Raw genomic sequence first — 26,214 nt, 5'->3', positions numbered from 1 at the left:
TGCAGCAGCCATAGCAGCCTTTTGTCGCACCACTGATGGCAACTCTTTCCTCTCTAACCCAGTCACCAATCTTGCTTTTCTGGTTGCAGTAATCTGCAGCAAGAGAGTTGGGGAGCTTGATGCACTAATGGCTGACCCTCGTTATACAATTTTCAGTAAGGACAGAGTGGTGCTTCGGCCCCACCCTAAATTCCTCCCAAAGGTCCCCTTTCCTTTCCACATTAATGAACCCATTCACTTCCCTGTGTTCTTCCCCAACCTGCACGCCGATCCATCTCAGGATGCATGGCACACCCTCGATGTCCGCAGGAATCTTGCTTTCTACATTGATCGCACAAAATCCTGGAGAATATCTCCCAGACTCTTCCTTTCCTTCATTAAGCGTTCCAAAGGACAAGCTGTCTCCTCTCAGAGGATTTCAAAGTGGATTTCTTCATATATCCACACATTACACCATCCACAACAAAAAGCCACCAGACACCATCAGTGCCCATTCGACTAGGGCCATGGCCTCTACAGCCACCTTGCTCAAAAAGGTACCTCACCAGGATATCTGCAAAGCAGCCACTTGATCATCAGACCACACATTTGCAAAGCATTACACTCTTGCATCCTCTATTACATCATCTATGGCTGTCACTCAGGCGGTGCTATACTCGGTGACCGTGGCAGGGCTCCAAACTCGCTTCCATGATTTGACCACTGCTTTATACTCACCCACAGTGGAGCACCCACGTGGGCACCATTTGAAGAAGAGAGTTACTCACCTTGTGCAGTAATGGTGGTTTTTAGAGATGTATGACCCTGTGGGTGCTCCATTAGCCTCCCTCCTTCCCCTGCTTTGGAGCCCCATGCTTATAGAATAATAGAATCATAGAACCATAGAGTTAGAAGAGACCTTAGAAGGCCATCAAGTCCAACCCCTGCCCAAGGCAGGACCAAACCCAATTAAATCAACCCAGCCAGGACTTTGTCAAGCCGAGACTTAAACACCTCTAGGGATAGAAACTCCACTACTTCCCTAGGTAACCCATTCCAGCGCTTCACCACCCTCCTAGTGAAATAGTTTTTTTCCTAATATCCAACCTGGACCTCTCCCACCGCAACTTGAGACCATTGTTCCTTGTTCTGCCATCCATCACTGCTGTGAACAGCCTTTCTCCAGCCTCTTTGGAACCTCATCCCTTTCCATTCTGTGCACAGAAGCCATCAGGTTCTGGAATTGGTGCCTAGCTCATCATGTCACCCTGGTGGCCTCCTATTTCCCGGGGGCGCTCAACAACACAGCGGACACCCTCATCCGCACATTCCATGATCAACACAAATGGGAGATAGATTGGGGTGAGGACCTGCCTGTCTTTCTTCGGTGGGGACAACTGAACATAGATCTCTTCACCACAAAGAACAACAGAAAGTGCCACCTTTATTGTTCCAGAGGGGCCTTGGGGAAACACTCTCTTGGAGACGCATTCTCCATTTCGTGGAGCGCTCACCTTCTTTACGCCTTTCCCTCTATTGCACAGTCCTCAACAAGATCAGGGCAGATGAGGCCCAAGTTATACTGGTGGCATCTGCCTGGCCCACGCAGATGTGGTACCCTTACCTCCACAGGGTGGCGGCAATGAATCCATTTCCATTCCTGCTCCATCATGGCCTCCTCTCACAGAACCACGGCACAACCTTCCATCTGGACCTGCACAAACTTCACCTCCATGCCTGGCTCCTCCATGGCTCCAGGATGCTGAGATTATCTGTTCAGACCCAGTAAAAGAGATTCTGATTAATAGTAGAAGATTCTCTACCAGGAAAACTTACCTATACAAGTGGAATAGGTTTGTCCACTGGTGTAATGACTCACACACAGCATGTCTGGCTTCTGCCCTGTCCCAATTTTGCTGGATTACCTATTATCCCTCAAGCAATCGGGTCTTGCTCTTAGTACAATCAGGGTACATATGGCAGCCTTAGCAGCTTTTCACCACCCTATGAATGGCGCTTCCTTCCTCGCTAACCCTTTGACTAGATGCTTCCTTAAAGGTTTGCAAAACACCTTCCCACCAGTTCGACCACCAGTTCCCATCTGGGACCTAAACCATGTTCTTAAAAGCCTGATGAAACCACCATTCGAACCATTAGCCACCTGTGCATGGTCTCACTTGTCCATGAAAGTGTCCTTTCTGGTTGCTATAACCTCCAGCAGGAGGGTGGGTGAACTTGGCCGATCCTCTTTACACGGTATTTACTAAGGACAGAGTAATACTTCGACCCCACCCAAAGTTCCTCCCTAAAGTGCTTTCCCCCTTTCATGTCAATGAACCTATACACTTACCTGCCTTCTTTCCAAAACCGCACACTTATCCAGTTCACACCGCATGGCACACACTCGATGTCTGCAGGGCATTGGCATTTTATCTGGATCGTACCAAGCCTTGGCATGCCTTACCTGGACTGTTCCTTTCCTACGCTGAGCGATCTAAAGGACAGGCAGTCTCATCTCAAAGAATTTCAAAATGGATCACTTCCTGTATACGAACTTGTTATGAGTTACACGGTAAACACCTACCTGAATCCATAACGGCTCACTCCACAAGAGCGATGTCCTCTACAACTGCCTTCCTTAACAATGTTTCTCTGCAAGACATCTGCAATGCCGCCACCTGGTCATCTGGCCACACTATGCGCTTTCTTCTTCAATTGCAACTTCTATGGCAGTTGGACACGCAGTTCCATCTACAGACACTACCACACTGCTCCAAACCCACCTCCATGAGTTGACAACTGCTCTGTAGATACCCAGAGTGGAGCACCCACGGGGACCACTCGAAGAAGGAGGAGTTACTCACCTTGTGCAGTAACGGTAGTTCTTCAAGATGTGTCCCCGTGGGTGCTCCACTATCCTCTCTCCTTCCCCTGCTTGGAGCCTATTCCTCTAGCGGGTAGAGAAGGAACAGAGGCGGCCGCACTGCATGCGCGCCCAATGGACTCCCAGCGGTACTAGAAAGCGCCGTGGTGCATGCACGGTGCAGCAGAAAATACTAGAAAAAATCTCCGGTCGCCGGTGCGAGGATGCACCAGCACCCAGAATGGAGCACCCACGGGGACACATCTCAAAGAACCACCATTACTGCACAAGGTGAGTAACTCCTTCATTCAACAAAAGTTTATTTAAAGTATTCTACCTTCATCTTGATTTTATTATTTTTTTCTAAACAGCGTACAGTGGTCTAATCAAATTGCCAGCAAAAGTAACATAAAAAAGCAGAGGAAGCACATGGCTCTCATGATGCTGTGTGCAATCAGCATGCATCTCACATATGCCCTTATTTTAAATGAATGTGACTTCTCATTTTGTCAAGGGCTGCTCAGTCCTCTCTTCTGCAAGCCCCAATCCCAAACCACCCCTTCTCTCAAACTCCTATTCGGCATCTTCCCTGCTTCCTCCCTCTCACACACCTAATCCCGTCTTATACCCCTCCATCTTAGCATTTCAGGGATGCTGTGAATCAGCTGCTACCCCCAGCTGGTGCACAAGAGGCATAGGAAGAGAAGAAAGAAGGGGGGCTGTGCAGGCCACACATAGAGCCCCAATGGATCGCATGCGGCCCTGTGGGCAACAGGTTGCCCATCACTGGCCTATAGGTTTGCTTTTCTTACTCTAGAAACCATTAAATATTTAAGGTAGTTGGAATATTTGGTACTGTCTCAGGATATTTGCAAAACATATTCAGCCAAAAAGGTAATGTATTCTGACCTCCGTTTAGGGATGTTAAATTGTGTGTAATCAGCTAACCGAGTAGTCGATGGAATTTCCATCAACTACTCAATTAGTCAATAAGGGGGGAAACTGCAGAGCCACAGTGCAGCTCTGCCTTTTAAATATATTAAAAGCCGCTAGGCTCTTAATACATTTAAAAGACAGAGGCGTAACAGGGGAACTGGGTATGAGCCGGGAATTAGCCCAGTCCCCACTGCTGTGCCTCTGCTTTTTACATGTAATAAGACTCCCCGCACTAGCTCCCTCTCCCCCCCCCCCCCGGCTCTCTGCCCTCCCCCCCACTGCCTTTCTCTGATACAGGCAGCGGGGGTTGGAGGCGACTAATTGATTCATATGCTTATCAGGTAGTTGACTAGTTGCTTACATCCCTACTGCCATTGTAACTCACCTGCCTTGACTTTGGCTCAGAGCAAAGATACTTTTGTGGAAAAACTGTTTTGTTCTTGGTAGTTTGTGATCCTCTAACTAACACTGCAATAATTAAATACAATCTGAGTGTATGTCTATGCTTACCAGGATCAACACTGTGGCTGTCAATCCACTGGGAGTCGATTTAGTGGGTCTACAGAAGACCCATTATATTGCCTACAGATCGCTTTCCTGTCAACTCCAGTACTCTACCAAAATGAGACACAGCAATAAGTTGACATGAGCTATGTTGACTCCAGCTACATGATTCACATAGCTGGAGTTGCATAACTTTAGTTGAATTAGCCCAGTAGTGGAGACCAGGTCTGAGATATGACTATGCTAACTACAGTGTGAAGCAAAATTGTGTAAGTCTTTGCTTTGATCACTCAGTCAAGGAAAAATAATGTATTCACCAGTCTTTTCAGTATGTGTACACTTCTCATGGAAGCAATCCTTCCATCTCAGGTCAATAGGCTTGGGTGAGTGAGACTCGCACCAGTACTTTAAAAATAGCTGGGTAGATAATAAAGCTCTTTGAAGTTGGAATTTGGGCTGGAGTTAAGGACCCAATATGTATGTATAAGTCAAAATTTTCTAGTGACAGCTTTCTCTTTACCCCTCTTCACGCTTTTCAGGTGACATGTCATGATGCACATATGGTCAGAAATGAAATACAACACATTTACACTAATAGAAGAGTGAAGCTGGAACATAAAAAAAAGGCTTTTGGAGGTAAAGTAGCACGAGCTTGCATTTCAGATTTTTATTGAAGTCAGCTGTGTTAAAATAACTAAATATAATTTTCAGGCAAAATATATCTGCCTGGCTGTAATTTTAACTGGAAAACTGTAGACTGGTACTTTTATTACTTTTTATGTTTAAGGACGAGAGTTCAGCTATCTAATAGCTTTTTAGAATATTCTAGGGAATTAAATATTTTTGTGATGGGCAACTTTCAAAGACTTAATAGCTAAGGGCACATCTACACAGCAGGGCTAAAGCCAAAATAAGTTATGCAATCTGAGCTACATCAATTGCATAACTGAAGTCGACATAGCTTATTTAGGCTTTTGGCGCTGTCTACACAGCAGGAAGTTCAAGAGAACACTCTTCCTCCGACTTCCCTTACTACTCATGAAATAAGGGTTACAGGAGTCGGAGTAAGAAATTCTCCAGCTCGACTTTGTTTTGACATTGTCTAAATACCTGCTTGCAGTGTAGACATGGACTATTTTATTTCGCAATAATGTCAGTTATGAAATAACACTGCTGTGTAGATGTGTACCCTAAGTGTGTTCTAAGGTAACTATTTGGATTAAGCTATGTTATAAGTAAACTTAATTATTATGCTCTGAGTTTCTTCTTATGTATTTGAATGGTCCTGGTTTCTGTGCTGAAGCATTGTTGGTACAAATGCTTGTTGGATAGTCGACTAGTCCTTACCATCCTTAAAATCCGGACTGCATGACTAGTGCAGTGAAGTTGTTGGTAAATGATGATGGCTTCAATGCTGGTCATGACCGACTCTTACAGGATGCTAGTGTTTGTGTACCTGTCCCTCCAAAGAGATATTTAGGGTTCTCCTGAGGCAGTGTTGATGATATTGCTCAAGTACCTTGAGGTGATGCTTACATGTTGTCCACGTTTCACATGTGTACAGAAGTGTTGGAACAACTGCTGTGCGATACACAAGGAACTTTGTCTCGGCACAGATGTACCGGTTCTCAAAGACCCTTTGTCTCAGACGGGCAAAAGCAGAGCTTGTACAGCTCAGGCGATGCTGAATTTCTGCATCAATGTCAACTTTGGTGGGGAGATGACTCTGAAGATACGGCAAATGCTCCACATTTTCCAGCGGTTCTCCGTTGACTTTAATAGATGGTACACGAGATTGTCCCATTGGCGAGGGTTGATGGAGCATGTTGGTCTTTTTTATGTCCAGTGTGAAGCCAAGATTCTTGTACTCTTCAGTGAAGGCACTTAAGATGGTCTGAAGAGCTGCGGGGGAAAGAACAGTGACAATATTGTCATCCACATACTGGAGCTTCATGATTGAAGTCGTGAAGGTCTTGCTTTTGGCCTTCAGTCTCCTGAGGTTGAAAAGCTTCCCATTAGTTCTGTAGACAATTTTCACGCCATCTGGAAGCTTGCCATCAATGAGATGGAGGGTCATGGCAATGAAGATGCAGAACAGTGCTGGGGCAATGACACAGCCTTGTTTGACCCCTGTTTTGATCTCAAAGAGGTTGCTTTGGGATCCATTGTTGTTCAGCACTGTGGCAGTTATATTATCATGAAGATGATGAATTTTTGAGGGCAACTGATCTTTGAGAGGATGATCCACAGGGTGCTATGATTGATTGACTCGAACGCCATGGTTAAGTCGATGAAACTCGTGTATAAGGCTTGATTTTGTTTGTGACATTTTTATTGCAATTGCCAAGTGGTGAAGATCATGTCCGTTGTTCCTCAGAATGGTTGGAAGCGACACTGGAGTCTGGAAGAATTTCTTCTGAGAGCGGCAGAAGTCGATTGGCAAGGATTCAAGCTAAATTTTTCCTTGCAGTTGCCAGGAGGGAGATGCCGCAATAGTTTCCACAGTCCAATTTGTCACCCTTCTTCAAGAGACTGACGTTCAGTGTATCTGAACTCTCACGGTATCTGCTCCCCATTCCAGGTCTTGAATAAGGAAATGGAGTTTTGTGGAGCTCTGGCCCACCTTCTTTGAAGACTTGGGCAAAGATTCCATCTAGTCCAGTTGCCTTGTTGCTCTTCATCACTTTGATGGCAGCTTGGACCTCATTCAGGGTAGGAAGTACTGCAAGATCATCCCTAGGTGGCTGCTGAGTGATTCAGTCAAGGGATTCTGGGACTACGGTGGCAGTGCAGTTCAGGAGCTCATAAAAGTGCTCCTCCAGCAAGATGCAATTGCTTCATTGTCTTTCAAGAGTTGGTTACCATCCTTTGAAAACTCAATGGTGGACTAAAAAGGCACAAGAGTTCCAGCATCTCGCAGAAATTAATGAAAAAACCTTTTGTATCAATGCCACCAAAGTCGTTTATAGACCCAGAAACCATGGAATTAATCCTGTGATCAGAGTCCTTGTTTGCACTAGACTTCTGCCTTGGCCTTGGCATGTGCTTCTCTCTTTGTTGTGCAGTTGATGTCGCTTTGTCAGGCTCTGAAGGCTTTCCTTTTTACCTCAATCAGATGTTCAATTTTCACATCATTCCCATCAAACCAATCCTGATGCTTCCTGGACTGGTAGCCAATGGTTTCTCCACAAGCTCCAATTATGGCATTTTTCAATTGACACCAGCATTCTTCCACATCCTCACGGTGTACTGTTGGCTGCTTCCTTTGGAGTTCTATCTGGAAGTGACTTCATCTGGTGGGGTCCTTCAAGCCTTGTACATTGATCTTTCATTGGATCAATTTCTTCTGAGTTCTCCTTTTGGTGACAATCCTAATATCCATCGTGGATCAGATGAGGCAGTGATCGGTCCAGGAGTCATCAGCACTAGTACGCGTGAGGAGGACATTGCACCGATCCCGAGAGTGGACGATGACATAAGTAGTATAAGGGCCCTACCATCAATCAAATGTTAGCCCTGACCCCGGAAGTCCCGCGCCGCCCCCCCTCTCCCCCCCGACCCCGGAAGTCCCGTCTCCCCTGTCACCGGAAGTCCCGCCCCTGGTGGGTAGTACTTCCGGGTCAAGAGGGACAGGTGACCGGAAGTAAAAGGATGTCATGTGACCCCCGTTAGGCCCGGCCCCTGTCACCGGAAGTCCCGCCCTGGGGGTAATACATCCGGGGTCAAGAGGGCCAGGTAACCGGAAGTAAGGGCTGTCCCCCCTTTTGTTTACACTTTATGTGAGGGGAACCCCTGAGGATGACCCTTTTGCCCAGGCTCCTTTCTTTTAGGCCCCCTGAGGATACAGAGTTCACCAGTTTTCTGAATGAAGCATCAAACTCTTCCTCCATACTAGAACATGGGGGAGCTGTGATGAGCTTATGGTTTTGGGAGAATGGTTTGTCAGTACTTGGTTTTTTATTCACAACTCCTAGAGCGCATGCTCCGGGTTTGTGAATGTGTGTGATTTTGCGCACGTTCAGAACCCCTAGAGCACGTGCTCCGGGTTTGTGAATGTGAGCATTTTCATTCACAGTTTTCTCAGGGCTTGGTGTGGCAGTGGCTGCTGAGGAACTGGAGTTGTGTTTGCGTGGCTGCAATACCTCGGCATTGCAGGAGTTTTCAGTCCTTGTTTTTTTATACGCAGCCCCTAGAGCGTGTGCTCCGGGTTTGTGCACATTCAGAACCCCTAGAGTGCGTGCTCTGGGTTTGTGAATGGGGGTGTTTTCGCTCACAGTTTCCTCAGGGCATGGTGTGGCGGTGACCGCTGAGGAACTGGAGTTGTGGGTACATGGTTGTTTTTTACCAGAGTCTTTTGTTTTGTCCTCGGGTTTGACGTATGTGAGGTTTGGACCACCCGGATGTTTCATCTGCACTCTTGTGCTGTTTTGCGTTGTTAAGGGTCTCAAAGCAGATTCCTGGTTCTTTGGTGGTTCTGGAGGAGGTGTCCTTGTAGCTCTGTCTACAGCAATGTCAGAAAAGTTGTCCATGCCTATGAGGTAGGGGAAAAACATTTTACAAAAAACAAACAAACAAAAAAAACCCTGAACTTTACCATCTCTCACCCCCACACCTATGTATTTACTTAAAACCTCATAGAACAACCAAACTAATAAGCAAAACATATTTACTGGGTTTCATCGATCCATCAGTCACTGATGCTGGTGAATTTTCCTTTTCAGCTGTCTCTTTTCTTTTTCTTTTGAGCTTGTTTTCCCTCTGGTCGAAGGATCTCTCATGATTTGACTGTACTGTGGAGCAAACAACATTATTATAAAACACATGAAACCGTCTTGTAAACTTTAAAATCATTAGGGTGTTTTTCTATTTAAAAAGTTATAGCTTTAAAAACAAAATAATCCATTTCACGCTGTATAACAAACACCAGTTTTGAGTTTATTTCTACCACTTAAAACCAACCAAACAAAAAACCCACAAATTTTTTAAATATATCTCATTTTGCAGAATAAATACCAAAACTGCTTTTAAAACCCCTTGTTAGTTTAAGCAAACCAAGTACTTTAAAAACCCTACACCTATGCCTTGCACAGCCCCCTCCCCCTCCCTCCCTCCACACACATACACTAAACAGCAGCTTTATAAAACACACCAAACCAAGTTTGCAGCCATATACTTTTCAAAACTCACATGCATTTAACACATTACATTTTGCACAGTAAAAGCAACCCACCAAACACTCTATACCAGCAATTTGCCAACATATATTTTAAAAACACACCTGTGTCTGTCACAAACTCCATCACACACACATATCTTCAAAAACTCCCCACAACAGTTTTAAAACCATTTGCAACAATTTTTAAAAGCAGCGGTATGCAACAAACTTTTTTTTTTTTAAACCACTTATCTCTAGCATAAGCCCCTGAATCACCCACATCTTAACCCCTACAGCCAGCTTTTTTAAAAAAATAAAAACCACAGGTAAAAACACACCACATTTTTGTAATCATCCCAGATATTTTTAGCTTAACCCCACCACCTCCTCTCCCAACTCAGAATTGAACATTTATTTTGAAAACACATTTGGCACAGAAAGAGCAACCCACCAAACACTCTATACCACCAGTTTGCCACCATATAGTTTAAAAACCACACCTATGTCTTGTACAGACCCCCTCTCTCACACACACAAACCCAGTAGCACCACATGTATTTAAAAGGCACATGTGTGTTTGGGCTTTTGGTTAGTTAGGATTTCCCCCAAATGCCTCAAACCCATTTTAAAAACACATCACATTTTGCACTGTAAAAAAACCTGTTAGTTTGACACAAGCCAACAGTTTGCAACCAAATACTTTTTAAAAACACACCTATGTCTGGCACAGACCTCATCTCTCTCTCACACAAACCACATACACACACACACACACAAACCCCACATACATTTAAAAGTCAATTGCAAAAAAGTTACCTTTCACTATGGGATAAAGTGTTGCAGGCACATGCTTGTTCTGTTCCCCCCCATGTGTGCTTGGGCCTTAAGGTTAAAGAATAAGCACAAATGTTAGTTAGTATTACCCAGGGTTTTTTTTAACAGTATTAAGCACAACTACAGTTAAAAATGGTTTTTACCTTGGCCTGGTGGTGAACTGCAGCTTAAAATTACTGGTTCCATGTTAAACAGATCACACTGCAATAAAGATAGCCACCATTATTTTACTAAAAGAGCATGGCCAAAGAGTGGCATTATAGAATATATATTTTCAAAGTTAAAAACAGGGAACATACCTTCTCCTGTTGCAGTCCAGCAGCCATTCAAGAAAGTTTCTGTTGAAAAGGACAGTCTCCAAAATACCTAGGTTTTTTATACCCTCCTAACCCATTGTTTCAAACAACTTCAATGTAGTAGCTAGCAGGTTAATTTGATCACTGCAACTCTAAAATAATAGCTTCTTAAAGACTTTAGGCACCCCTCCCTAGCATGGCCTTTTGTAATCTGGGGTGGAAGAATTAAGCTGTCTCCACAACTGAGTTTCTTTTGGCTACATTTTTTTTTCTTTTAGTTAAAATATATTTTTTGTAGGGCTTTCTTACAGTATTAACAGTAAAAGAGCGCCAATCCTTAATGTAGCTGTACCCATTTCCATGTGGAGACCCTTTGCAGATATCAATAAATGTCCTAGGGTTTTTTTTTTTTTTTTTAAAACATGCTTCTTTCATGCTTAAGGCTTGGGGTTTAAATAAAATGCTTTTAAATGTTTGATTTGTCTTTAGAACAAATGCTTGTTCTAAAGTATGGGTAAAAGTTTGAAACATTTCAGTTTTGGGTTAGACCCTTAATTTTTTTTTTAACTTTTAATGGCTAGAAAAAGTAGCCCATAGCATTCAACCAACTCCTGGGTCATATTTAAACTGTCTAATAGCGTTTCTACCAACTCCTGTGTCCTTTAAACTGGCCAATAGCGCTCTACCAACCCCAGGGGTTATATTTAAACTGTCCAATAGCATCTGCAAACTCCTGAGGTGCTATTTAATTAGATATTCATTAGAGCCCACCCATCCAACCCATCAAATTTAATTACTGAACATTAACCTCAACAAGGGTAAGTGGTCACACCTAAACCTAACCATTGACTAGAGCCCCCTGGCTATTCAGTGAGGTTGGTTAAACCATTGAGTTTCATGTCTAATAAATCCTAACTGGAGGTGGTGGGGGGTAATTTTTCCTTTTATTTAAAAACAAAACATTTGAGGGGTTTTTCCTTCCCCCGAGTTTCTACCATACACTTTCAGGGTTTTTCAGTAAATGGGCCCCTTTATACAAAATGGATTCTCACAAACTTTATTTTTTTTAAATGATTTTATTTAAAAGATATACAGACCATGTGTTCCACCAAAACTTTTACTCATGTAAGGATCACACAAACCTTCTGACAGAAGATAGTCACAAAAGCCCCCTTTCAAAAGATATTTACAGCTACCAAGTTTTATATCTCATGTGTGTCCCCTCACCATTCTCTAACTTCATCCTTTTAGACATCTTACAAATAGTCTTTTTCTTAAGCAGGGTTCTGTAACTTTTTGTACGCACCAGACGTTCAATATAACGCTCTAAGCAGGCATCTTTTGGCTTGGTCATGGTCTTTAAAACACTGTGAGGATCTTGACTGAATTGCACTGCATTTACCAAAGTCACCCCTTGTGCTAAGTGTTCTTGAGTTAAGCACAGACATTGCATAGCATAACCTACGGCAATAACAGTATTTAATAAGCTTTCCAAACACAGTTCAGCACATAGGCCCCGGAGCTTGCAGTTTATATCCTCTGGAGTCCAAGTCAAACAGTCATGGTGCCGCTGGGCTGGCGCATCTATGACACAACCCTCACAGTCCTCAAAAAGCTTTTCCCTAAGACAGTGACTAAGGACGGTATAAACACCAACGCGTACAATAGAGCGCATAACTTTTTTACGCTTATGATGTGGCACTGGCTCAACTAGGTCAATGCACAGCCACCTCCTCAATTCTTCATGGCTGTCATCCTTGGCGTTCTCTTCAATGCTTTGTATCGGTGTTGAGCAAAAGCAAGGTGGGCCCAGTTCATCTTCCTCGTCTGATGCAATGCTGTCCCGGGCCTGACGGTCAGCTAGAAAGGCATCGTCAAGCTGTCAAAAGATTGCCAGAAAGAAATAATGTAAGACGCTCTGGTCATTTTTTTTTTTTTTTTAAGTTTACAAAATCCCGGTTTCCTAACCCCATGATGCCCCAACTTTGGTCTTTCATTTACCTGTTTGGCTTCTTTTCCATGCATCTTGTCCGACTCCTGGGAGCCATGGGCACCTTCCTCCTCCAGGCCCCTTCCTCCTCCAGGCCATCTAGCTTGTTGGGCTGCATCGTGAGCGGTTGGGTTTCGGCGTCAGATATTGGTGTATCCATCAGCGGCTGGGCCAAAGGGCTCCCTTCAACTTCTCCTTCCTCCTCAGAACTGTCGCTGATGTAGCACTTTCTTCTTGGCACCAAAACAAAGTTGGTGAAGGAGTCCATGTTTCCGCTCAGCGTTTGCACGCTCTCTGAAACACGCGCTCTTGGAACAAGATGGCCTCTTTTGTGTGGCGCTAGAACTTATAGGGAAGTGCTATGCTCTGATTGGCAGAAGGTGTCACGGGAAGCTCTTAGAGGGGTCACACGACCCGCTTCCGGTCTGGTCAACAGGTCCCAGAACTGCATCCCCGATTGGTCAAAGCGATTCGCGGGGCGGTCCTACAGGGAAAAAACCCCTCCTGATTGGTAGAGGGAGGCGGGGCGAGTTCTTAGAGGGGTCACACGACACCCCTTACTGCCGGTTACCTGGCCCTCTTGACCCGGAAGTACTACCCACCAGGGGCGGGACTTCCGGTGACAGGGGAGACGGGACTTCCGGGGTCAGGGGGCGGGGCTAACGTTTGATTGATGGTAGGGCCCTTATACTACTGACATAAACTATAAGGTGCCAGTGCTTCAATCATGTATGTTGCCATGAGATCTTAAATTTGTTCATCTGGCAGAAGAGGGTGTTTATGATGACAAGCTCGTGTTCTGTGCATTTCGTAAGGAGGAGCACTCTATTGGAGTGGCTGTTGCCAGTTCCTTCTTTTACAATGGTGGTTTGCCAGAGATCTGCGTCTCTTCCGACCCTGGCATTGAAGTCTCCCAAAACAATAATCTTGTAATCTTTGGGGATGTCTTTCAAAACTGTGTCCAATTGGGTGTAAAATGTCTCCTTCATGTCATCTTTGGCATCTAAAGTTGGTGCGCAAGCACTCATGACAGTTGCCTGTTGGTTTTTGGCAAGCTTCAGGTGGAGAGTCATGAGATGCTCATTGATGCCGACAGGGACTTCAGATAGAATCTTTGTTAATTCATTCTTGATGGCAAATGCTACTCCATGAATTCATTTTTCTTCCGCTGGGGGTCCTTTCCAGAAAAAGGGGTACTCTCCGTCATCTTCTCTTTGCTGTCCTCCTTCTGGTCTACGTGTTTCTGCCAGGGCAGCTATGTCAATGTTAAATCGTTGGAGCTCGTGGTGATAATTGTTGTGCGTCTTTCAGAGCAAGTACCATGAGGCAAATGAATTGAGCTCTCACTTTTTACAGTGAAAATCTAAACTTAGAAAGGGACCAAATGTTACAAAAACAAGTAAAATATTTTCTTTCTGCTCATAACTCCAAAAATTTGTAGATTCTTTCATCTTGTCATTGATGAGATTTAAAATTTGGGCATACAAAAAGTTTGGTTATACCCCTTTTCCTTTATGTTGTACATCCATAATAGTCCTCTGGCCTCTATAAATTGTTTTGATTATGCTGAGTGAAAACAAGTATTCAATTCATTGTATATAGTTCTTTTGTACATGAGCATGGTAATGCAAATTAAATTTTAAGTTAAAATTATGATGATTATGTTGATTTTCTGTTGAATATGAAAAATTTGTGATTGGCACAAACATTTTATTGCAATATTTATTGGTTTTACTATATTTTAATGAAGGATAATTTCTGAGTCATTCAGAAGGAAGATATAAATAAGGGTTTGATTTACATCTGTTTTATGTTAAAAGTCATAAAGGTTTAGCTTGTAATAAGCATGGATCTTTATACAGAAAAAAAAAATTGTCCCAGTGTTTGGATTGAAGATACAACTGAAAAGGATACTTCTGCCATTGCTGCTCATAAGGATGTGGTTCCTGAGAAACTGGCCTGGAAGGAACAGCCTGTGTATTCCTATCAACAGATTAGTTGTTTAGATGGTGTCATCAGGTAGGCTGCCATCCAAAGTGTATTGTGAGCATGTAAATTGTTTTTAACCTCTAAGCTTGCAACATTTTTGTTTAATATTGTTAAACATTTATTATGTAGGTACTTGGAGAGTTGCAGCCTACCTGGTACACTAAAGAGAAAATGTGAACCTTCATCAAATGCTGCTTCACTGGATTCTAATGATCACAAGCAAAAAACCGCTGATAATTCCATAAAATCATCAGCAGGTATTAATTTAATGTTTTAATTAGGCTTTAGCAATGACATTATTGTGATTAATTATTTGCAGAGCATTCAGAAGTTTATATTTTTGGGTGGAGGTGGAAAGAATGTGTATGTTAGATTTAGACAGTTTCATATCAAGCAAGACACAGTGACAGTGAAATCAAAATTCCAAATAATTCTAGCTGAAGGTAACTTCTGCTCTATCAATGACAATTGATGAAATATTTCTACAATTTCAATATCTGTTTGTACTCAATTATTAGTGTTTGATTTTTGAAAAGCTAGATAAGATTGTGAAATTCATGAATGTTTGCAGCTTTTATAGATTGATAATGTGGTTAAGATTTTTAGATTGATTTTTATCAATTGATATGGTTGATTCCCTTAAATTGTAAGTTTCTGAAGGCCTTGACTGCTAATCACAGTAGAAATAGCAATAATCTTATATTTATTTTGACATTTGAACAGTTACATGTTTGTGTGGCAATTACTCAGTGTATTGAGCATATTAATGTACATACATAACTTTCCTGGGGGTCAAAACTAAAGCAAATTGATTAAGAGGAAAGTGAATATGGTTATTATAAGTAATTATACAATTTTAAAGTAATAAAAGATATGTTGTATTTTTAAAAAATAGAGTTCTTCATGGCTATAAATTGTTGATGTAATTGTTGGGAAAGCAATGGAGGAAAACAGAAATGAGGCAGAAGGATATATAAATTGGCTTGACAGAATTTGATTTTTATTATTTTTATAATTTTGAAGATGATACTGTTTAAGTTCCCTAGGATTATTCTTCTTTCTTTGACCATCTGTAAATTTCAGTTATCAAGGAAAATATCTTTCCATTTGAGTCTGTATGTCTAGGTTGAAATTGAGTGTCATAGGTTATGTTACCTGTCATAGGTTATGATACCTGGGATAGTATCTAGGGATGTTAAATTGCATTTAATCAATTAATCAATTAGTTGATAAGCAGAGGAAACCGCAGAGCCACAGCGGGGTTAGCTCTAGGCCCTAGGACCTAACCCCACTGCAGCTCTGCCTTTTAAATGTATTCAGAGCCAGCAGGCTGTTTAAACATTTTAAACACTGAAGTGCAGTGAGGGTGGATGGGGGGGGGGGGAGGAACCAGGTACAAGCCAGGACAGCTGATTCCTGGCTTGTGTCTAGTCCCCCGCTATTCCTCTGCCTCCCCTGCCCCCGCAGAGACCGTGCTGGCGGGGAACCAGCTTTTAAGCTGGCTCCCCCAGCACTGGCTCCTTTTAAGCCCGTTCCCCCCCAGCACTGCTTCCCCTCCTTGCTGATAGAGGGGGGTGGGGGGGGAGCGAATAGTGAAGTCACTATTCAACTATCCGATAAGCTTGTTCTTATCGGATAGTCAACTAGTTGCTTTCATCCCTAGTAGTATCTGATATAAACACATTGGACACTGTTGAACTATTGGGAATGAACAGAATCTGAATAACTTTGCCGTCTTCTCAAAAGCAGTTCAGTCTTTGGCACTTTATGACTTAGGTGCTTGATTTTTATTTAGATTAGTTTATGTTTCATCTAATGAAATGTTATTAACTTTTTCTCTTCTAAAGAAGAAAGATTGCTGTTGAAAGCTCATATAGACCCTGCTGTGTTGAAGACATCTGATAAATCAAATGGTCCTCCAGTAGTTGGTGCTCACTTAACTTCTTTGGCTTTACCTGGGAAACCAGAAAGTGTTGTATCTTTCACCAGTCAGTGCAGCTACAGTAGCACCATAGTTCATGTTGGGGACAAAAAACCACAACCTGAATTAGGTACAGTATTTACTATTGATATGAATAGCCTAATTTAAGACATTTTACCATGGTTGATAACGGAATAGCTAATTACAATGGGATTGTGTGTGTTTTTTGTTGCTATAGAATATTATGGAGGGACATCCTATTTTAGAGTTACTGTGCTGTTATTCTAAAGTTCTAATTTTAAAATTAATGGCACTTTGCCTCATTTTTCCCTTTTGTTCTAGAAATAATAGAAGACGGTCCTAGTGGAACAGAACTTTTAGACAGTCACCTTCTTGTCCCTCTATCCAGAACTACCCATGCAAACCAAGAAAAGGAGCCTTTTAAGAAACTGGGACTTACAAAGGAAATCCTTGCAGTGCATACACAAAAAGAAGAGCAGAGCTTTTTGAATAAATTTAAAGAAATCAAACGATTCAATATTTTTCAGTCCCGTTGCAATTATTATTTACGTGATAGACCCAGAGGACGTCCTGGTAAACATGGTAAGCAAATAGTTGTCTTTGAACTTAGTTTGAATGGTTCAACAAATCTGTGAACAGGAAAAAAACATGTCTTTAGATGTTGCGGGTTCAGAAACAATTACTAAACCATGGGTCATTTTAAGGCACAAAATTTCCTTGCATAAAGTTAGGCTTCATGTTCAGAAAGCCCAAAGTGAAATGGCGAGGGGACACCGATCTCTAGAAGAGATGTAAGGGTATGTCTACACTACCACCCTAGTTCCAACTAGGGTGGTTAATGTAGTCAATCGAAGTTGCAAATGAAGCCCGGGATTTAAATATCCCAGGCTTCATTTGCATCTTGCCGGGCGCCGCCACTTTTAAATCCCCGGTAGTTCGGACTCCGTGCCCGTGGCTACACGCAGCATGGAGTAGGTAGTTCGAATTAGGCTTTCTAATTCAAACTACCGTTATACCTCATTCCACGAGGAGGACACTGTTCCATGAGGAGTAACAGTAGTTCGAATTAGAAAGCCTAATTCGAACTACCTACTCCGTGCTGCGTGTAGCCGCAGGCACGGAGTCCAAACTACCAGGGATTTAAAAATGGCGGTGCCTGGCAAGATGCAAATGAAGCCCGGGATATTTAAATCCCGGGCTTCATTTGCAACTTCGATTGACTACATTAACCACCCTAGTTCGAACTAGGGTGGTAGTGTGTAGACATACCCTAATAGTGTAGTCAATTAACCGATTAATCGCTAAGCAAAAGCGTATCGGTTAATGCTACAGACTAAACACATTTTCTTTCCCCTCCCTTGCCAGTACATTTTTTGCCAGCTGACCAGCAGCATAAATTAGACCCAGCTTGCATCGGATCTGGGACCTACTCCTGCTGTAGCTCTGCATTTAAAGTGTATTAGGAGCCAGGCGGGCAGGTATCCTGGCTCAGTCCTGGCTTGCTCTGGGTCCAGGAGCTCAGACCCAACCCCACCCCCACCCCTGGACATAACTGCTGCCACCCCACGCAAGAGACACTGGCTGCAAGGAAGAAGAACATGGTCCTGTTATTCCCAAGAGCCAGTGCCCTGCACCGGCAGCTCATCCCCATAGTGCAGTTGTACCTCCCAGCCCCACTGCCAGCAGCGCACTACAACTCCAGACAGGAGAGGCTGGGTCTGAGGGTGGTACAGCTAGACTGCCAGCATAGGATTCTGGCTCTTAGGAGCAACAGGACCATTCCTCTCTGTTTACCTCTGTGTGTCTTGGAAATAGAACCCTGTGGATCAGAGGATCCCAGTGTCCATCTACATCCACAGGTAAACATTTGTATCCTCAGAGGACTCCACAGATGAGACTAACCCCACCTCTCCTGCCCCGTCAGTCACTCATGATGAGAAAGCCTTTAAACTGCAGTCACCTAGCGGGGAGGGAAAGCAGGATTTCCCTAAGCAGCAGACTACAGGAGTCGCATCTGAAATGGTAGACTGAACCCTGACCCAGAGGAGAGTGCTGGGCCTCTGAGGTCTGTTGTAGAGCAATTTCCCCATACCCCCAGAGTTGGCGCTAGACTACTGAAGCACTTTAAACTTGCCAAATACATCCCCTTAGTGGGACTGCAGGAGTATTTTTCCCTTAATGTCTTCAGATTTGTGACTTTGATTTTGATCCCCTATCTGGAGAGATTTAAGAAGGCACACAAAGGGTAGAGCACATCCTTCTTCCTTCTGCCACAAATAGTAAGGATGTGATTTACAACTGAGCATTGACTTAATGCAGCTTTGAGATATTACTTGGCCGAAGAAAAAAGCTGCTTTTAACCATCTTAATTTTAATTAAACAAGCACAGAAACTGTTTCCTTACCTTATCAAATCTTTTTAAATGTTCCTTTTATTTTTAGTAGCTTATGTTGCACACAACACTGTACTTGTATTTGCTTTTTTTGTTTCTGCTGCTTCCTGATTGCATGCTTTCATTTCCAAATGACTCGTGGTTAATAGGAATACTAAAACATTTATTTAGCAATACTAAAGCATTTATTTAGGTGTAACTGCTGAAAAATTCAGCAGTTATATAGTTACGCGCCCAAGTGCATCGTTTAACCATGTGCATGGTACACGTTCACATCCCTACTGGTTAACGCCTGTTTGTAACTCTGGTGTTTGTAACTCCGAGAGTCTGCTGTACTACTATGCAAGTTGCCATGAAAAATGGTGAAACATTTCATTAATGAATTTCTTGTTCAAAGGTTAACAATTAAGAATTAAATCCATAAAAATATTTAAATGTATATGTGTAGAATTGCTTTTCAGTACTTCAGAATGTATGATCAATATTTTAAAAAGATATAAATTCTGTTATCTCTTTATGGCAGGATGTGAATGCCTAGAAATTGTGCACTCTAGTGCATTTTACTTCAGTACAGGTTGCACCTCCCAAATCTGGGATTCTCTCGTCTGGCAATGTGTGGTCCAGCATAACCATGGATATTCCTGCATGAGAGAGCACCGGGGCAGGAGGGCCAGCAGCTTGGGAGTCCGGTGCAACCCTGCCAGTCTACTAGCAGTGGGACCCCAGCAGCCTGGGCAGTAGCGGCAGTAGCATGATTGGGGCTGCCTGCTGTCAGGCATTAGGGCCAGGGTTGCAGCCTGGGAAAGGAAGCTGGCTCCAGCAGCCTGGCAGAATCAGCACAGCCAGGGTCACATAGCAGCGAGGCTGAGGCTGCGACAGGCCGATCAAACAACCTGCCATTCGGCAGTGGGTCTACATGTGCCCGGCAGTGGAGCTGGGGCAGATCTGCAGACAGCCCAACTGCGCTGAAGAAGCTGGCAGCGGGGAGGGGGCAGCAGGCTGAGGGGATGGTATCAGGGGACCTCCCCTTGTCCGGCAAATTCCTCCATCCAGGTCCAGGGTGCCGGAGAAGAGAGGTCCAACCTGTATGAAAAACAAAGGGGCAGCCTTCTGCCACATTTTAGAACTGATGGATAAATTCACTTATAAGTAATTGAGTGACAGTGATAAATTAAAATAATAATGAAAGATCCTCATATTATGCTGTAAGGAACTAATGTATTCACTTAACCTGAGTTTGATGGTGATGAGTTAAAATCAGCTGAGAGGGCAGAATTTCATTTTTAATTATGGCATGTGTTCCATGGTGGCCGTTAACACACACACAGTATATACAATCCACAGCAAGAGTTAAACACCATTGATAATAGAGAAAAAAAAATTCCCTTCCTTCTGGCAAGTGTGCACCAGGTGAATGGAGATTTTTCAAATGTTTGACACTTATGACACACATTCCTTTTTTAAAAAACAAACTAGTCTTCCGTGTAAAATTAAGCGACCTGTTCTTCTGCATAGGCTTATTTCCCATTGTACGCTTTTCCTCAAAACAAAAACAGAAAAATTTCTGGTTTTAGTATATCTTTTGTTGTGGATTTATCTCCTCTTCTGTTTGCATCTCTTTTGCTTGTTTGCTTGAGAGTTTTCAGCTTCCTTTCTAATAGTGATTCTCTAAAACAAAGTGAGCTAGAATTGCCTCTTACTGTAGTTGCTGTGAGAGAGTTCTAGGGGTCCTCACAAACTGAAGTCACTGTTGGCCAAAGGAGCAAAGGGACTATATTTGGGCACAAAATTATATATAAAACTGTTTTTCCTTCTCTTGATTTTCCTTACTTTGCAATTGTGATAATATAGCTGCTTCTGCAAATCTCTGCACCAGAGGTGGGAGAGTGAAGCTGAGCCCTGCCTGTTCAGTTCCATTCTGTTGGAATAGAACAAAAGACACAATTTTCAGCAGCTTCTGAGAATGACTTGGGATATTTTTCAGTTTCATGTAATATTTTCCCCACTGTGTTCCAGGTACTCGTGGGCAAAGAAATGGTACTTTTGGAGTAGATCACTCCTGGAGGAAAAGTGGAAAAAACAGGAAATCAAAATCAAAACGAATTAAACCAAAGGAATCCTCTGATAGTACAACTTCTGAAACCAATCCCTCTCATCGATTCCCTCTGCAAGGCCTAAATAGTACCGCGTGGTCGTCACCATCAGATACTTCTCAAGCTAGCCATTCAGCCATGTCTTTCCCTGCTGTTATGCCTGCATATCCACTCCCAGTTTTTTCAACTGTGCCACCAGATCCTGAGGCTTGCCTTTCTGGTTTTAGTGATTTACCAGATTCTGGAAATAATTGTCCTTTGCAGCTGTCACAGTTCTCTGCACCTCTTCTAACGCCAGTGGTAGCAGTTGTGCTCCCCAACTATATGTATACCCAATTGAACAATGATTTACCCCAGACACTTTATAATTGCCAACCTAACTTTTCCGCTGACCCTGCTTTCTCTTCACAGACAATGCTTTCAGCACAGCCAACATTAGCTGCCCCAAATCCTTTTCCTCAACCGACTTTCTTTCCAGCACAACCATTTAATTATAAAATACCAGCAGAAAGTGAAAAGGCACCTGCCATGGAATCACAAAATGATGCATCCCATTCCTCCATGCCACAGTTTCTTGGTCCTCAAGATCAGGCCTCACCTCCTTTGTTCCAGTCACGGTGCAGTTCTCCATTACAGTTAAACCTTCTGCAATTAGAAGAAACCCCCAAAAGTGCTGGAAGTGGAAATGTTGCTTGTGGTCATAGAGCTACAATTGAAGTAGGAGCCACAGGCAAAAGCATAACTGATGACAGCAGCAGAAAAGGATCCTCTCCTGTGAGTATTGCATATAGTTTCCAGGAAAAAAAAGTACATCTTTACACTCTGAACACAGCTATTCTTCATTGCCCATGTGCAGAAATACTTCAGAACAGTTTAATATTGAGTTTATTGTCTCGAGTAATTTATATAACATCACTTTCAAAACAGTACAGCTTGCTTTTTGCTATTGAGATTCAATGTAATATAAACCTACCCACAGGTTTAGGTCAGAAATTCAGACATTTCCAAAAAACTCATTCTCATGAAATAGATTACTTTAAACTTAAGGGGAAATAATTTGTTTCTATACTGAACAAAAATAGCATGAGGTTTTGTTACTTCTCATTTTTTTTAAACTGCTGCTTGTCAAGTTGTTAAAAGGTTTGAAAATGTGTTGTGTATCTCTCAAGATAGTTACATTTTATTCTATTAATATGAATTCACAATGTTCTTTTTGTAAAGACAATTGAATCTGATTCTAAAAATCATAGCAATTTAATCATTTTAAATGTTTGCTTACAAGCTGTAAGGGGAAAATAGGTAGAAATGTAACTATGGACTTAAGCACATATTTTTGTATTTTAAAATCCAAGGTACAGTACATTGACAAATGAAATGAGGAGATCAATTCATATATGTTTTGCTGTACCTTTTTAGCTTTTCCTTGATATAATAAAATTATGTGAACCATCAATCAGTTTCCCTTTATCTCAGATTCCTTACATTTCATGGATCAACATATTGGTGTTAATTTTAGTTGTGATAGTATTTTAACACACGGAGGTAGGCTAATAATGAGATGATTAGGGATTAATTTTTTCAGAGGTGGTGTATCCAGGTTCCCTTCTAGAAGCCTTTATCTATGTATGGAGATATACCTATCTCATAGAGCTGGAAGGGACCTTGAGCATTCATCAAGTCCAGTCCCCTGCCCTCACAGCAGGACCAAGTGCCATCCCTGACAGATTTTGCCCTACATCCCTAAATGGCCCTCTGAAGGATTGAACTCACAACCCTGGGTTTAGCAGGCCATTGCTCAAACCACTGAGCTATCCCTCCTCCCATTTGGTCTCAGAACTTGTATATTCTTTCACCAATTCCCTTGATTCACAGGTTAATAGGTGTGATGAGGCAAGTTTGCATTATGGTAGCCCCTATTGGCTGAAGCTGCTTTAGTTGTTGGGTCTCATGCAAATGTCCAGCCAGCCTCCCAGTATGCATTCCCATGTGTCCCGATATACTGTCTCAAAACTAGGGATGTAATAGTATAACTGTTGAAATGGTTAACTGATAAGCATAAGCTTATCGGTTACCATAATGATTACATGCTGCCTCCTGGCTCTGCTCCCAGGAAGCCAACTGCCACCCCACACTGCAGGCTCTGGAAGTGGAGCCAGGAGTGGGGACAGAAGTTTCTGCCTCTGTATCAAGCTTATACTGTATCAAGCTGGCTCCCTGGGAGTGAGGCCAGTAGCCGGAAGCCAGCTCTCAGTGCACACTGGCTGCCTGTATGCTCTGGGGAACTGGCTGTGTGGTGGGCTCTGTAGTATAAATTTCATACTGTAGAGCCCGCAGTATGTAACTCAGGGTGGGTAAGAATTTGGAAAATGGTAGAGGGCCAAACTCTTCCATGATACTAATAGAGGAGATGTGAGGTCTGGGATAGAGGATGGGTGCAGAAGGAGGCTTGGGGTAAAGGAGGAATTTGGGTGAAGGAGGCAGTTGTGACCTGGGGCACTGGACTGAGGAGCAGGGGGTTGGATTGTGACCTAGGCAGGAAATTGGGGTACAGGAAGGGGTGCAGGGATTTGGATTGTGAGCTAGGGCAGGAGGGGACTATGATCTGGGGCAGGGGATTGGGGTGCCTGATATGGAAGGAGATATGGGTACAGGAGGGGGGCAGAAGATTTGGATATGTGAAGTAGGGAGCAAGAGTGGGGGACAGACAGTTGGGGAAGGGAAGGGATTGGAGTGCAAGAAGCAGGTTCTGGCCAGAAGACTTACCAGCCAGCAGCCATTCCAGAATCAGCCTCCCTGCCTGTCAGTGTTCCCTCTAAGCTGCCTGGCAGCATAGCTTCACTAGTGATTAATTAGCCCTGCCCAGTCAGTCAGCTAACTGTACCAAACCCTGAGCCACTGACAGAGCGGGGCTGATTTATCACCCCTCTCCCTCCCCCCCGCCACACACACAGAGGCAGTAGCCATGTGCTCTGGAGCCCCCTTGTGCTTTGTGGCTGCCTGTTATTGAAACAGGCAGCTCCCATTGGCCGGTTTTTGGCCAAAAACTGACAAATGGGATTATGCTGGGAGGGGGAAACAGCTCCTAAAGTTTTCCCTCTCCTCTTCTCTCCTCTCCAGACTCAAGATTTTTTTTTTATAGAAAAAATGCCCCAAAGCCACATTTCTGAGCAGCGTGCTGGTGTGGTGAGGCAAGCGGAGAACCTTCCTGGGGCTCTCTGCTGCATCTGTGGGCCGGATCTGGTGGCTTGGTGGGCTGCATTCTGCCCAGGCCTTCTGTAACTGCTAAGATTTTCAGTGGTTACACATATCAGAGGGGTAGCCATATTAGTCTGAATCTGGAAAAGCGACGAGGAGTCCTGTGGCACCTTATAGACTAACAGATTTATTGGCGCATAAGCTTTCATGGGCAAAGACGAAGTGGGCAAAGACGAAGCTTATGCTCCAATAAATCTGTTAGTCTACAAGGTGCCACAGGACTCTGCGTCGCTTTTGCAGTGGTTACATGGTTACTTAATTAACCACTTTTTAACATCCCTACGCAAAACCAGGGTCAAATACTTGACTCAGACCCAGAGTCACTGCACCTAACTACCTGGATGTTGGCTGGATCAGTAGGGCTGTCAGACTATTCCCTATAAGTTCAGGAAATTTTGTTGGAGGTCTTTTGGCTTTGTAAAACAAACACTCAAAGTGGAAAAGATTTTTCTTCTACGGGGGCAGCCCCAAACGCAATATAGGTTCTGGACATACCACTCCTAACACAGGGAGGATTGGCATTTAGCTCTCAGTACACATGGTTGCAGCATAAGAACATAAGAATGCCCATACTGGGTCAGACCAATGGTCCATCCAGCTCAGTAGCCTGTCTGCTGATAGTGACCAATACCAGATGCCCCAGAGGGAGGGAACACAACAAGTAATCCTCACGTGATCCTATCCTGTCACCCATTTCCAGAGAAAGCTTTGTGACATGCTTTAATGGTCATTTTTCAACCTTGCCCTCCAGTTAGAGACTCCATTCTCATAGGAGACCGTCACATTGTCTTCCTGCGATCTATAGACCTCCATTCAGACTTTTATCACAGTGATTGTCATACCACCTCGCCATCATGACTTTCTCATAGTCATCACATCAGCATGGAAAGTCAATGAATTCCAAGCATGTATGTCCGAACACTAGGGATGTTAGAGTGTAACTGACTAACCATTTAACCATGAAGCTTATCAGTTAATGGTATTGGTTAAACTCAAACTCAGCCAGCTCCCAGGGAGATAGCTACACTACAGTGAGGCAGGGACGCCTCCACTCAGGAGCCAGGCAGGCAAGAGCTGCTGGCTCTACTCCTGGGAGGTAGCTTCACTGCCACAGTGAAGCCACCTTCTTGGGATGCAGGTGGGCAAGGGCAGCATGTGTAACCATGTAACCACTAAGATTTTAGCGGCAACACAGTTACCATATTAAATGCTTTTTAACATCCCTACTGAACGCATCCTTCAACTGGGACACAATGTTGGTGAAATTGCATTCCTTCCTAAAATGGTCTCAGAATTCCTTCTGAACCAGTATACAACCTTACTAGTTTTTTCCTGAATTTTCATTCTTTGCTGGGAGGAGAGAAGCTCCATACTCTGAGATATCTCAGCAGGGCCCTGCAAACATCCAATAGGACTAAGCCTTTCAGATTCTTCCCTCCTCTTCTGCCTGGCCATATCCAGAGTGTTGAAAGTTGAAGCCTATAAATGTCAATACACACCTGCTATGAGTTGACTAGCAAACCTTTTCCTCCAGACAATAAGGCACACTCCACCAGAGCACAGATCGCAGGTTTCTGTTGCTATAGGTGATTAACATTTCCTATGCGTGGAGTATCCCACAAATTTTTGTCATGCATTATGCACTTGACATAGCTGCCAGGGCAGATGCCAAGTCCAGAGGAACAGTACTTGAGTTTCTGTTTGACTGATTTAGACAAGACTGCCCCTCCTGCTATACATGTATTGCTACCAGGAAATACTGCTTGCTGGCCACCTTGTGAAGTTCCACACGGTCATGATCCCAGAATGGTTACTTACTTCTCAATAACAGGCTTTGTGAGACAGTGTCAATGTGGATCCTATGACCTATCCCTTATTTAAAATTATAGCAGGAATATGCACCTTGAATTGCAAGGCAGCTGAAGGTGGGATTGTGGCCACTCCGCCCTTTACAATCTTGTACAGATACACAATGAGGCACAGAGA

At 43.4% G+C, this 26,214-nt stretch overlaps 2 protein-coding genes and 1 long non-coding RNA gene across 18 annotated transcripts in view; 1 reads left to right on the top strand and 2 right to left on the bottom strand.

Annotated features, from left to right (window-relative positions):
* PER2 (period circadian regulator 2) overlaps positions 1-26,214 on the top strand; it is a 182,982-nt gene that overhangs the window by 140,681 nt on the left and 16,087 nt on the right. For all 12 annotated transcript variants that reach the window (XM_075937506.1, XM_075937510.1, XM_075937505.1 and 9 more), the window contains 6 exons: positions 4,822-4,918; positions 14,420-14,576; positions 14,676-14,803; positions 16,394-16,597; positions 16,810-17,070; positions 20,897-21,747. In XM_075937506.1, coding sequence (XP_075793621.1) covers positions 4,822-4,918; positions 14,420-14,576; positions 14,676-14,803; positions 16,394-16,597; positions 16,810-17,070; positions 20,897-21,747 — 1,698 coding nt within the window. The remainder of the gene's footprint in view (positions 1-4,821; positions 4,919-14,419; positions 14,577-14,675; positions 14,804-16,393; positions 16,598-16,809; positions 17,071-20,896; positions 21,748-26,214) is intronic.
* Positions 1-26,214, bottom strand: part of LOC106732224 (uncharacterized) — a 113,925-nt gene that overhangs the window by 75,692 nt on the left and 12,019 nt on the right. For 3 of the 4 annotated variants that reach the window (XR_012906199.1, XR_012906197.1, XR_012906198.1), the window contains exon 1: positions 1,604-4,825. This is a non-coding gene — a long non-coding RNA (uncharacterized LOC106732224). Of the gene's footprint in view, positions 1-1,603; positions 4,826-26,214 lie in introns of those variants that run through there. The other variant, XR_012906200.1, reaches the window with a different exon arrangement.
* LOC142830746 (uncharacterized) lies at positions 7,923-14,397 on the bottom strand. 2 transcript variants are annotated; one of them, XM_075937516.1, is made up of 6 exons: positions 12,569-14,397; positions 10,571-12,446; positions 10,415-10,472; positions 10,254-10,319; positions 8,953-9,072; positions 7,923-8,813 (listed from the first exon to the last, which is right to left on the bottom strand). In XM_075937516.1, the coding sequence occupies exons 2-6, from the start codon at positions 10,595-10,597 to the stop codon at positions 8,005-8,007; spliced, it is 1,080 nt and encodes a 359-aa protein (XP_075793631.1). In that variant the 5' UTR covers positions 10,598-12,446; positions 12,569-14,397; the 3' UTR covers positions 7,923-8,004. The 2 variants fall into 2 exon arrangements, with proteins under 2 accessions (XP_075793631.1, XP_075793630.1); XM_075937515.1 differs by having other exon boundaries at positions 10,571-14,397.

Source organism: Pelodiscus sinensis, chromosome 10 (genome assembly GCF_049634645.1).
Source record: "Pelodiscus sinensis isolate JC-2024 chromosome 10, ASM4963464v1, whole genome shotgun sequence".
Classification (NCBI taxonomy): Eukaryota; Metazoa; Chordata; order Testudines; family Trionychidae; genus Pelodiscus; species Pelodiscus sinensis.
The sequence above is the reverse complement of the archived record's forward strand: the minus strand, read 5'-3'. Positions and strand labels throughout refer to the sequence as shown.